The sequence below is a fragment of the Cariama cristata genome, unplaced genomic scaffold (genome assembly GCF_000690535.1).
Source record: "Cariama cristata isolate BGI_N322 unplaced genomic scaffold, ASM69053v1 scaffold44451, whole genome shotgun sequence".
NCBI lineage: Eukaryota > Metazoa > Chordata > Aves > Cariamiformes > Cariamidae > Cariama > Cariama cristata.
Genome location: NW_009599580.1, coordinates 55,768 through 69,981, shown reverse-complemented (window position 1 = coordinate 69,981; position 14,214 = coordinate 55,768). Strand labels below are relative to the sequence as shown.

General features: G+C 37.1%; 1 protein-coding gene across 1 annotated transcript in view; it reads right to left on the bottom strand.

Annotated features, from left to right (window-relative positions):
* Positions 1-677: 677 nt before the first annotated feature.
* Positions 678-14,214, bottom strand: part of WDR70 (WD repeat domain 70) — a 60,134-nt gene continuing 46,597 nt past the window's right edge. Inside the window, exons 7-10 of the mRNA XM_009709709.1 lie at positions 12,715-12,794; positions 9,759-9,875; positions 9,223-9,385; positions 678-1,157 (exon numbers count right to left, since the gene is read on the bottom strand). Of these exons, the coding sequence (XP_009708011.1) occupies positions 1,073-1,157; positions 9,223-9,385; positions 9,759-9,875; positions 12,715-12,794 (445 nt within the window). The 3' untranslated portion in view covers positions 678-1,072. The remainder of the gene's footprint in view (positions 1,158-9,222; positions 9,386-9,758; positions 9,876-12,714; positions 12,795-14,214) is intronic.

Sequence of the window (14,214 nt, the reverse complement as noted above, 5' to 3'; positions counted from 1 at the left end):
CACTTAACATATTGCATATTACTATAATCACAATATAAATGCCTAAAACAAACCCAGGTTCCCTTCTCATTCTGTAAAGGACATTAGTTTTAAATCTGTCCTTCATTTTATGACATTCAGAATTGCAAATTTGTGTTAAACAACAAAAACTTCCAATATTTAAGAAACCATTTTATAAAGGACAGTATCAGTCTTCAGAAAGTGTCAGGCAGGATATACATAATTCAGGCATACAACAAAGTCAACAGATACAAAGACGTGATAATAAATACACAGCTCTGCTCTATCCTAACACTTGTTAATACAAACTAATAGCCATAGGAAGCCTGAACAAAATTCTGCATCAACTAGGCAATAAACACGTTATTTTTATTAAACCAAAATACATAATTGTCCATTCCAATTTCACATTGCTGAAAAATAAAAGCTGTATAAAATACTACTGTGAGATACTACACATATTTAAAAGGAATATCATTCAGATAAGGCTAGACACTAGAAAATATGTTTTCTAGAATTCACACAGAAGTGTGAACTAAATTGGAACTTGTGTGAACACACAAATGAACTAAACTGGATTATTCCACATTAATTAATCTAAATAAAAGTGTAAACTTTGTTGCATTTGTAACAAAGGGGGTAATTTGTTAGGGCTTAACTAGAAAAAATAAAAAGGAGTCTGAGAAATTGTATTATTTTATTTATATACTTAAAAGCATTGAACACTCTCATGACACAGCATTTGTAAAGTTGGCAGTAATTAAAAAAACATTTGGCAATATCATGAATTCACTAGAATTCTATTTATAAAGAAGTATTTTCCACTTAAATCATTAAGCTAAATAACTGACACAGAAAGGAGTTTTTTGCACAATGTAATTCATTCCTTATTACAAAATTCAGATGTGGGATTACAATCCAGTGTAATACAGCAATCTCTTTTTACTTTGCAGCAAGTTTCATGAATTGGAAGTAATTTTTGCTTTCAAATTTTGATCCTCTAGCCATAATAAAGAAATAAATGCTGCACTTTGTTTCAAATGCTCTAAAAATATTCTTTAAATCAAATTTTTCAAATTTTACGTTTTTTCCACTCTGGCTTGTCTGTTTCATCATCTTCTGGTTCCACTTCTGCAAAAACTGTTTTTGGCTGCGTTCTAGAAAATATCAAAAACATTAGAATACTAGTCAGGCTACAATTCTTTATCAGAAACTGTATTAGACATGCACTAGACACAAATGACATCCTTTCTATACTTAAAAAAAGAGCATCCTAGACTCGTCCATTTTTCATTTTCAAAATAAACCTACCAACTAACCTTCTAAGAACTGAAGAAACTTGCAGCTCTCGAGTAAAGAACAAGCATAACAAACACACATCTTTCGCACGTATTATTTCCTCATCAGCTTGCAATCATTATCTGTGTATTCCATGAATAAAATTAAGACAGAAGAGATGAACAAATCAATTTAATACCATGTTAGAAAAATGGAGCCACAAGTCTTCGCATTGTATGATTTTAAAAAAAGAAACCTCCATTTTGATACATTGTAGTATGACAGCATCCAGTAAGTGAAAACAGAACAGCTAACCCAGGTTTCTGGCTTAGCCTATATATGAAAAAACCAGTTTCTCCTCCAGAGACTTTATCCAGCACTACCACAACATAAAAAACCTAATGATCTTCATATGAGAACACAGTGTATCCTACAGTCAAGCTCAATAGTTTCTATTCTTCCACTGTTTACCTGTATTTTAAATAATACTTAAACTTTATAAAAATAACTATTGATTACTTTTTAAACAAACACAGTATCAAGTAGCATTTCAATAAACTGTTTGGACATTCAGTTCCCCTGTTTTACACTTTAATCACTGTATGGTCCCCTTTTCCAACCTAAACCTCAGCACAACCACTGCGGAGCTGAAACTACAGATTTCTGATGCTAGCTGTGCTTGACTTCTCATTACTGCAGACATGATAAAGTATAAAACGGAGCCAAGTCAGTCATCATCTCATTAATATATTAACTAACGTTTTTACAGCAGTCTAAGGATGTGAAGCACTATTATTACAACTGTTATTTGGCAGACTCTACAAAATGCACAAACCTTAACAAAATTGCGTCTGCCTTACTCAACACAATAGGCAAAATTCAATGTTGCCTCTCACTTCAAAGAGTAATAGCAAGCCATCAGCTATCAAAGACCAGGATCCTCCACTTGTTAAATATGTGGCACAAAATAGGTTTAAAGTCACCAGAACTAGTCAAAGACAACTACCCTTATATATAGAATCTTTCTATTGGTCTGCCTTCTCCTCCATCCTCCATCCAAACTTACCATGGAGGCAAGGAGTACACTAAGACATTCCAGAGATGGTCCTACTGCAGGAGGCTATTGGCACATGATCCCTGGGTGCAGGCCGTACATCTCACTATACCTAGGCAGACCTTGTACCCACATGAGGACCTACACTACTGGAAGTTAGATGAGTCATTCTGCTCTCTATGGAAAGCAGAATTAAGATTAAGAAAAATTTTCTGCTTTAAAAATTGCATTAGAAGATAGTTACATAAACTCTACTTAATGAATCAGTGAAGGAGGATTTAAAAAAAAAAAAAAAAAAAATCAACATTCAATCCAAAACAGACACCAGGAATGAAGGCTTTATTGGCCAAAATACTGGATTTTGTTAGCTGCTGAAGAAGCGGAATGCACAGAATCTTTTTTTCTTTTTTCAAAACATATTGATGGAAGTTTATTTAGCCCATTTTAACAGTGTACCTTCCTTTTACCACAATAGATGAAAGTTCTCTAAATGCCATATAGGATCACATCAGGTCAGTATTGAGATGCTTGTTAGTAAAGCCCAACTAATCAAGTGTAAACCTATCACTTCTGACCACAAAATCTGCAACTGTCACAATTTGGCTTAGAAACTTCCAACCAAGAAGAATGACTTCACTTGTGAAACAAGCAGCAGAAGCTACGTATTTTCCAGGACACGAGTGGCACAGAGAAAAGTTACAGACTTCAGCTAATGTAAGTATACCACTGAGCCCAGTAAAGCTGGGCTGGTGTGGGGGGAGAAAAAAAAAAAAGAAACTGTAGCACAGTCTAGTAGTAACTAGCTAAAGCAAAACCATACAGAGGAAATAAAGTCTGCTTGCTATCTCATTTTATAAATTACCATGAAATGGCTGTAGCCTCAGATTAGCTGAAATGTAAACTGTTCCACCTCCACAAGCTACACAGTGGTAAGTGGGGCACCTAGGGCGATTCATATGTCTGACCGTTTTAAAGATACAAGCATAGAAAACACTGTTTTTGTTATAGCATTATCAGGAGCGATCATTTAATTTAAGCACACATTGTTCTGCTTAGTAACTGCACTAGAGATTGCTAGTATAGTATGAGTTTGCCGCATGATTAATATTTATACAAAAATTATCAGCACAGGTTTATTACTTCAAAATATTTTTATTTCTGAGGGCTAAATAATACATGTGGAGAGCTGTGTTCTTTTTCTCCACCAACTTTCTCAATTTTATTTATCCTTGACTTTGAGGGTTGATTTTGGTTTGTTAGGGATCAGCTTGGCAGATCCCATGGGAGACTGCCATGTAGGGCAAAGGGGCCCAGGAGAGCGGGGTGACCACTGAGGACAACCTCCTAAAAACACATTCTATCCTGTGTGCGGAAAGGAAAGTCTGGCAGAAGCCTTGTGTGGATGTGCAGGGATCTCCTGACTGAGATAAAACCCCAAACAGGAAGAACACAGACAGAGGAATCAGGGACAGCCTTAGCCAAAAGGAACAGAGGCATTACGTGGACATGTAGGAATGGAGTTAGGAAAGCCAAAGCTCAGCTGGAGTTGAAACTGAAAAGAAATGTGAAAGGCAACACTAAGGGCTTCTACAGCTACACTGACAGTCAAAGGAATGCTAAGGAAAAGGTGCTCCGGGGGTAGATAACCCACTAATGTAGGATAAGGAAAAGCTCAAGATGCTTGGTGCTTTTTTTGGCTGTGTTTTCCCTGAGAAGGTCTGTCCTCAGGTCTCCGGGGACCCCTACCACTACCAGTAGACTCTTTGGGAGGGAGTGAGTCATTACCAACAGAAGAGGATGACAGACAGGGAGTACATAGCTTGTTGGACATACACAAATCCATGAGATCAGATGAGACGGATCCAAAGGTACCGAGTTAGCTGGCCAATGTCATTCCAAGGGCACTCTGTCATCTTTGAGAGGTCATGGTTACTGGGGGCTCGATGACTAGAAAAGGCAAACATCATCATCTTCATGAAGGGCAAGAGGAGGATTTGGGGAACTACAGGATGGTCTACCTAACCTCAGCCCCTGGGAAGGCTATGGAACAAATCCCCATGGAAGGCATTTCCAGGCACATGAAGGACAAGAAGGTGATAAGGGAATAGTCAGCATGGATTTAACAAGGGATACTATGACTGCCAACCAGACTGCTGGAACAGGCTGCCCAGAGAGGTGGTGTGGAATCACCATCCTTGAGGATATTCAAACTTGGCTGAGCAAGTCCCTGAATAACCTGAATCTAACTGCACCTGAGCAACTTGATCTAAGTGAACTTGCTTTAAGCAGGAGGTTAGACTAGGTGACCTCCACAGGTCCCTTCCTACCTAAATTATTCTACAACCCTGTGTTTCCACATGACTGTCAGCTGAAACCAGTATCTCATATACCAACAAAAGCATTCCTATTGTGGGTTACACTAACAGGCTGCAAATAAAAATGGGAAAACAAACTAACATGATTTATTCATACTGACTGCTTCTCTATTTCAGTGGTTTTCAACTTATTCAGATATGCAGACCCCCTAAAAAATTTCCAGGGGCCATGCAAACTGCTTTAGAGTCACCATAATCCCTCTGGTTATGGGTTGCTTTTCTTAGTTACCTTTCAGGGATCCAATAGAAGTAGCTCATTGACATCTGAGGTTCATAAACTAGCAGTTAAAACAAATACTGCTACAGCTAAACCAGCTGGAGATGACAACTGCATTTCATAGCATGTGACTCATGTCACAGTAAACTTTGAAATTTCTGTTTATATTGCACTGAAACAAAGAAAAAGGAAGACTTTGAAGCATGCTTGGAAATGAGGATAATGTCACAGAAGCTACTTCCAGACTGAAAAGTGAAGGTTTTCAGCATCAGGCCCCTTTGAAGCCCTGACCCCATCAACCAACCTGAGTCTTCTCTGAATTTCAGGGGCTTCCCTCTCAAAATTACCCATTTCCAAAAAAGATTTAGCTTAAATATACCAACATGTGCCAACAAAATAACTGTTACAAAACATTCTGTTCAGTTTTGTGTCTTCAGCGAAAGATACTTGAGCCACTACATGACTAACACTTCACACACTGGTACTGCCATTAAGAAAAACTTCAGCGAACAGAGCACAGCTACAGGCTAGGCTGTTGCTTCAAGTCATTCCCTTTTACCTGCGACAAGCAGCAATGACTAGGACAGCAAAACAGGGGCAACATCACTGAACTGAAAGGTGTTTTCTAAGAACTTTGATTGTCATGGTAGGGAGGGAAATTTCACCCTCAGTTTCCCTATGGGACAGAAGAGAGCTTATCTAGGTCTGATTAGGACCTCAGCTACAATGCTTAGTAATTCCTGCTGATCCTTCAGAGGGACATCTGAAGTCATTACAGTATCTCTGTACAGCTGTGTTAAAACAAACAGCTCACAAAGAATGTAATTTTCAAACATTTACAACTGATGCCTCAAGTTCCTTTCCTGTAGTTCTTCATCTGAAATCTTCAATCTGTCCTTCCTTTTCTTTCACTCCACGGAATGGCTCTTGCCAAGGTCTTTAAAGGGCTTTTTCCTGAAAAATCTCAAGATCTTTTCTTTATCCTCATGCATTATGACTTTTCTGCTGTGTTGATCTCCTATCTTTTTTGACACTTTATTCACATTGGGCTTCTGTGACATGTCATCTCCTGATTCAGCACGTACTTCTCATCATCCCCAGTACCCCTTTCAGCAGCATCCGTTTTTTCACCCATCCTTTTGCCTCTTACATACATCCCCTTCCTTTTCTGGCTCAAATTTTAGGAGAAAGAGAAAGGTCGGGCTAATGATAATAAGCTTGAAAAAATTTTCAAGTATATAAATAACATAAATGAGTATTTGGTTTCAAGAGTAAATTAGGCACCTTTAACTCCAACAAAAATGACATATTTTTACATACATTGTATAAACTAACAGCAAAAATCATGTTACAGGCACTTTTTATAAGAATTATTGAAGTGGAAATACAATTAAAAAAGCAGGATATCAGTTATCTGATTTAGAATGACCTAATCAGTATGAAGCAGGACCAGATAAACTCTAACCCAGTCATCACAATCAGAGTTATGAAAACTCTGATCAACCAGAAAAAGAGCATTTCTTAGTCTTCTCAGTCTAAAATTATTTAATAAACATCACTGAAGAATATTAAGTAACTATAGTTTCCTTAGACATTTTCTTAAGATGGAGAATGAAAAACTGTAAGTGAATAAGCATCCATTAGACAACACAAAACCAAAAGCCTTGTCAAATACAAGATACATCAAGTGGATAGTTTTATACCATATTTAAGTGAAAATTAACTACAAGAAATGTGGAAAAGCTGTTAGCAGGAAATAAAGTAGTAAAAAGAACAAACACTATTTAAAAACCCAAAACATACTGGATATATGTTTTTCAGGTCTCAGACAGTATGTAATTCTAAGTTGCAGCAGAATATCACCTTTCCTAACTCTACAGCATATCTTATGCTATAGATAAAGCAGCCAGTTTCTCTAGGTTTGTATACTGCTCATTATTATGAACTCCTGATTTTAACAGGGCCACCGAGGACACACTTACCACTCAGTATTATGTGATAATTTATATCATTTACCTGTAATTTGCATACATTATTAAATATGCATCCATAAGAACATCTATAAAATGCTTTATATACAGGGTAAACATACATGCCCTGTAAAGTCAGATATAGGATATAATCAACACAGCTTTCTATATTATCTGTGTGTGCAGGCAAACAGCTAACAAAACCTATGACTGCCACTGATGTGCAGCTGTTAGTATAGATGTCCATTTCCGAAAATTAAGAACATAACACAATAATCAAGTTTTTGTATTTCAGTGTCTTAGCCAATAACAACAAAAACAGTAATAAAAATAATAATAATTTTTAAAATGCTCTTTGCATAGAGTACATCTTAAAGTCAAGCTTTAAAAGCAAGGATAATGGCAGTTTCACTGGCATGAGATTTATCAGCTGACAAAACCATCAAGGCAGCATGCTGTTGGCTGCAGTCCAGTTCCCCCACATACATATCACCGTCTGGTGTGTAAGTTAATAGCAGTTCGGACTTGCATCCTCCCCACTTCTCAGCCAGCTCTCTTCTTCCCCTGCAGCTACATTTTTAACAAGAAACTGTAATGAGATCTGTCCACCTGACACAGTAAGCCTTCTGTAATACAGCTATGTTTTAAAACTTTCATGTCTACTACATTGCAGGTATCAGGGATGAAACATAATATACAACCAATTAAGTTACTGAGCCAAAAATACACTGAGGTGTCTATCTACCTGATGGAATGTGTGATTGTATTTACTTTTGAGAATGGATAATTGCATATCTCAAATAAAATCAGGTGCCTACACATTCAAACTAAATTTCACCTCTAGCAAATGTGAACTATCAAAAAATTTAAAAATCAATATTCAACATATTCATTACAACAACTGTTACAAAATCAGGCTTTCAAATATTCCTTCTTCAGTACCAAGGGTGATACTGTATAACGCATTGATTTGATGTACAACATCAAATGCCATACTTATTAATTATCAGTATGCCATAATTACTAATTACCCAGTCAAAGCCAGGCTCGGTCACCGACATTCTCAAGCTGCTTTGAAACAGCTATTCAGTTACCTTTCTGAACATGTGGGTCAAGTCAGAAAACAACTCTCATCACTAGAAACAGCTATGATTCTTCATATATTTTGAGGTTCTGGAAAGAGGTGGTGATTGTTCTGCTAAAGAGCTAAACACTAATGAAGAAAGTACAGTCAGTAAAGTACTAACGAATGTACAGCCTTGGAGATAAAACACTGGGCTGCAAACAAGAAAAAATTGTTTGTTATTGGCAGACTGTTCTGTGCAGACTATTTCATCTCTTCAAAACTTTTTCCTTACGCATTTTGAAAATACTATTTATACTAGATAGATGATTTTGCGTAACAAAAACATCAATAACAAAATGTGAAAATTTCAGTAATTTTTAAAGTGGTAGTTTCTGTTCATTAGGTTTAAATGTATTTATTTACTATTTACTTTAGTACTATTGTGACTGTATTTATTTAATGGTTTGAACTGTATTAATTTTTAGAAAAAAATCTTTGGTAGAAAGCATTCTAGAAGCATATTGCGCAATTTTTATTGTAACACATATACACAAATACCACACTCACACATACAATTTAAACTGAGTAAATTACCATCTGTGGGATTTCTGAGATTTTACTACCATAATCTTGATGAGGCTTTTTAATTTATGTAACAACAACTGAACACTTATTGCTTTATGTTGAATTTTTGGTAGGAGACTTCATTGGTGCAATTTTTAATATTGCTGTACCTTAATACTATAATAACTTGAATTATAGTTAATTCAAGTAGGTACTCAGGTCCTTCTGTAGGAGAAATTCAAATAAAAACTTATGACATTCGAGAAATCATTTAAATATGCTGTTATAAGACCAAGTAAGTATTTTGAAGGTTTAACCTAAGAATCAGTGAGAACTAGAGGGCATATTGGAAAACTTAGCGTCCTAGTCGGCCAATGGGACAGTATCTTATTAAAAGGTGTATTGCAATTTCAGACAGTGATTTGGACAAGATTCTAAATTCTAATCAATTTAGAAAGCTTTAAAATAATTTTCTAGCACTGACAGGCACATTTTAAAAATGGAAACATCAAATTTCAACAGTTTAACCTCCTGGAAACTCTTATCTTCATAAAAGAACATGGTACATTCTTGGTTTATATATTTATGGCAGCAATCCAGAAAAGGCAAAGACTACCATTAAAATTGTGTGTCTTCTATTTTTACCAAACTCCCACTGGCCTCCAGAATATTACTTGCATTTTTAATTATTTCCTTACTTAGCATATGCCGGAGCAACCCAGTATGGATTCTCCTCCGCTTCCTTTGCATGACGTAAAATAGCCTCTCGAGGATTGCTATCATCTGTCTTATCCAGTGCAATATTCTTGACTATATATGATGATAAGGTACCTCCGTGAGTTCCAACACGCCCACCACGACCTGCAGGAAAAAAAGAAAAAGTATTTTAGACAAAAACATTTAAGAAGTAAACAGAGTAATGTTGCATTGTGTCTGTAACAGTGACCCGATACAAAGAAGTTAGTTATTACTATAGGAAGAGTCTGATTTAGAGCTGCATTCACATAAGTGTTTTACTGATTATGTAACTTAAAGTAAGCCGTTGTGATAATTAATTTATTCCAGGCAAGTACTCCAATCAAACATCAATGTCTTACAGTGTTGGACACTGCCCATACATATATAGTAGAGCTGCCACCCAAAAAAGTTTGAATGTAAATCCAAACAAGAGTAGAACCCAAGCATGACTGTCCCTTTGGCATAAGATAGTCTGAAATGACTATGCCTAGATTACCTGGTCCTGCTACTGGAGGTTCAGGTTTGTGAGACTTCATGGGGTCCAGCCTATCCTTCTCCAGCTGTTTCCTGGTGCTTCGCTGCCGTGGTTCACGGAACATTGGAAGTGCATGGGCTGAAGGGTCACAGTTTGGAGAAAAAGAAATGTTAGAAATTCCATTCTCTTTTTAAGGTTTTAATTACAAAGACTGCAATTCTTCCTTGCAATGGAAAAGGTGGCAGAAGTGGCCTCCCAGTTCCTCTATATCCAAGCAGTGGTTTACTGAGGTGTATTTTAAAGGGCTTCTTTCTGCTGAATTTTTCAAAGATGAAAGCAGTCAGATTTCTAGGGTTCCTTCAGGCAGGAGTCTTTCATCTGAAATGCTGTTTGCACAGTTTATGCATATTTAATTTATTCCTCTGTCATTCAGTTCTCAACATTAGCATTGTGACCAACCAGTTGCTCTTTTCTGAACTTTACATGTTTCTACAGCTTTCTAATACTCTAATACTAAGAGCATGACAAAATCCTAGATGCATTCGTGGATCTGAAACAGAGGGGTGGAATCTCCTCAATGATCAAAAATGTAATGTTTCTGCATACGAAGTCACAATCATGTTCGTTCTTAAATGATGAGATTAATCAAGGTTGCAAGAATACTTGTAACTGAGACAATCTGGTTAAATTGCCAGGATTTAAAACTTCCGTTTCTTCATAAACCTGCTACAGTATCTTCAATCACAGTAATGGTTTTGGTCTGCTTGGACAAGAGACACATTTGACAGCAACACAGAAACACCATGTTAAGGGACACTGTTTTCTTGTGGTGAGGCTTAGCTCTCACATTCAGGTGTGTTGATTGCTGCTGTTTCATAAAATGCGGGAAATTGTGCTTGAGGTCAAAAGACCCGACAAGGACAAAATTTACCCAACCAAATCTTAAATTTAGGGGCACTGGCTCTACATTGAAGAAAAAATGCGAAGGCAGCATCCAGGGACCTACCAGTTTGATTTTTCAGCTTGTTTCTGGAAGCCTGCTCAATTTGTTAAACTGAGTGAAATCACAGCCAGGTGACCCAGCAATAGATCTTTGGAAATAAATATTTAGGTTTTATTTTCTGCAGATTTCATGAAGTATGAAATGTCTGGGATAATTTGCTGGCAAGCACTATGCTTCATTGGTTTGCATAGAGAATCTGAGGTCAATAATGCACAGATTCAAGCTTTTGACATTTGTGGAGTCAAGGTTGCCTAAGTGAAACCCAAATTGGGTATTCCTGTGTTTTAAAAGTAATACCTAATCCCTCAAAACAAGATTCCTGCATTTTAAATAGCCACTACACGAAATTCTGAGATTAAAGAGCAGCTAGAAGTCTGAAGTAGGGCAAGGTGGTGGCGGGCAGAAAGAGAAGAAGGAAAAAGGGGTCAGTTCACTTTGCAAAAGGACTTCTGAGATCTTTGGTTCTTTCCAGTTCTATCTGTAAGCTTAGAAGACAGACATTTAAGCTCTGAAAAGTTTCCAAAATACACAACAAACATAAAAATTCGCAAAGCAGATCCCTACAACGTTTTTTTGCATTGCTTTATATGGACGTATCCTTATATAGTTTCAAAATTATGTAGAAGAAACAGTTCAACAGCTAAAACTCAGTGATAAAATTCCAAAACTTTGCATAACTGGGTCCTAAATCTTTGAATGGCATTTATAAATGCCATTGAATACACAAGTTCCACTGGATTTTAAGCAGAAAGTTTTTTAAAACATCACAAAAGCTTTGTACGGGATAAACACTAACAACAGTGCACACAAAGTATTTAGGTAATAAACCATGTGCTGATACAGTCAAGGTTGTAGTAAGGATGAATTGAGAAGAGCACGCCAGGGAGATAAATATCCCTGATATTTGCCAGCTGCTACTTTACCCACTGATACCCAAAAACTGGAGCTGGACATCTGCAGCAGTGAGGTAAGTAGGAGACTGCTGTGGCTGGAAAGTACCTGAGATAGGAACTCAGAAACAAAGTGCCTTGATATGAGCCTGAGTACCAAGACTAACCAGATTTTATCATTCTAAAATTTCTTTTTGTTTACTATGCTGCCAAACAACTACTTTGTTCTACAGAAATTATTTTAGCTATTTCTAACACCAAGACTACTGGAAAACAGAGCTGAATCCAAACACTGTGGAACTGGAGGAGAATGAAGAGAAGCAGGACAGCACAACTGTATGACTGTTCTCATTTCACATGAGGAAACACTACGTAAGGCAATATTAATGGGGAAGGCCAAAATCTCTCAGTCAATCCCCTCATCCCCTTGCAAAATTTGCCCTTGGGAAAAGGCAGATCACTAAACATTTTATAGTAACAATGATAACTATTTCTTATGGATCAGTGAGCCTTAGTATGAACATATGGTCTTATAGTATAATCCTGAGGCTACAGAGGTATTTAAGCTATTTAAAACTCCATATAACTCTGGGCAAGTACTAAACTTTGAAAAATCACTTGGAATTTGTTCAAGACCTATCTCTAATATTTCTGATTTTGTCACTGGTACTGTTAATGTTCCCAAGTGGCAAAACACTTCCAAAACCAATCTACACTCCCCAATCTAGTTGTGCAAAACTGAAGATTTAAGAAAGCTCCAAAGTTTTGGATGGTTTGTTTTTGGCGGGGTTTTTTTGCTTGCTTTTTTTTAAGGCAGTTGTCCTTTCAGGCTTTCAGGTGCATCAGAATCTAGAAACCAACCATTATTAACAACTTCACAGAACTTACAGAATATATACCTTTCTGTTTGTGCAAGGCTACAAAACAATTTGTATGAAGCACTAACATCCCACACCAATGATCAATACTTAACGAAAGATCACAGCTTTACAGGGAAAAATATAAAGCTAAATGATCTGCAAATAATTTCAAACCTGAGAAAGAGCTAAGGATGCTGCTATAAAGATACATTTAAATTCCTTACGTGTTATAATGTAATCCTGTGTAAGAGTCTCTGCTTGTCTCTCTTTTCTTTTTGTTTTGACCACGCATAATTTTGCTCCCCTAGGAGGAAATATATAGCAGTTCAGTTGGTCTGTTTATATCATACAGAAACCAGTTTTTATTCAAGACACAGTCTCAACAAAATTATATAGCACTTTAAATATTCACAAATACATGTATCTCTGCCCGTCCACGCACATGTGAAGGACAGTAGAGAGATTAGCGTTTCTGTCATAGAGCAGTTTATATGACATGCGGAAATAGAGGTGGAAGATTCATTTCACACTTCATTTGTCCACAGTACTTGCAGCATGCACACTGGAAGCGCTCCTCTCCAAACATGGCAATGATTTGCTCCTAGTACTCTTCCTAAGCAGCAGAGGTGGCAGTTTCTCACCAGAGGTGTCTGTAACACTGCAGCAGGAAAGCCTGCATAAGCCTGGCTGCAGCAAGACTGATTTAAACTGGTGGTATTTTCCTCCTCATGATAAGTATCAGGAAACAAACTGGGCACAGAGCTGAGCTAGGGCTCTTGAGGTGTATGACTGGGAGACTCAGGCTGCCCTCTAGAGAAGGGTCCAAACAATGATGACCAACTCTCTTGTCTAAACTGACAAAGACCAGAAAAATAAAACTTAATTTTGATAATCTTGTAAACCAAGGTTTATCTTCACATCCAAGTGTCCAGTCCCAGTAAGCATCCAGACACTGTGAACTGTAACACAGAATGTTTTTGGATGTCAGTGAAACAAAGATGAATGCATATAGGGGAAGAGCATCTTATTCATACCACTCAGCATAGGTGAAGTGTACATTTCCCCCCTTGGTGACTGGAAGGAAGCATGCCTCAGTTCTCCAGCCAATCCAGATGATAAAAGCAAATTAATTGCGAAAGAAGTACTTATAGACTAGTTAAGTGCTCTCCTTTTCATTCCAGGTTGACAAGTCATCCTCTGAAGAATCACCACCACCTTTCTATTAGATCTACAGGCAAAACCCACACGTGATAAGTGGGGGTTGGGGAGAAGACTAGCAGAAAGATGGTAATGTGCTTCCTTGGTGTGCACCCTCTCAAACTGGGTCTCTTATTATTACTTCACAGACACTGAAGTTTAAGCTAATGCTTCTAAAAACAATTTTTACTTCAGGAAAAAAAAGAAAAAAAGACATCAAAAAATATGACTACATACAATTAATATCCTTTCAATAACACCACATGAGCTGTCTCCAAGAGATTAGATGAAAGGTTGGTTATTCTTACTGCAGATTTCATGCAATTAAAAAAATGAAAGTGTGTGTAAATTCAGGTAGAACAGCCAGCATACTGCACCATGAAAAGCCCAGAGGAAAATGCACCGCTTTTCAGAAATGAACTGGTTTGGTTTGGTTTTGTTCTTTCTACTGTTACTAAGTAAGTAAAACTCTGCAAGACAAATGTTACTAAACCAGTTTTTCTCATTTCTTAGCATAATCATAGAAC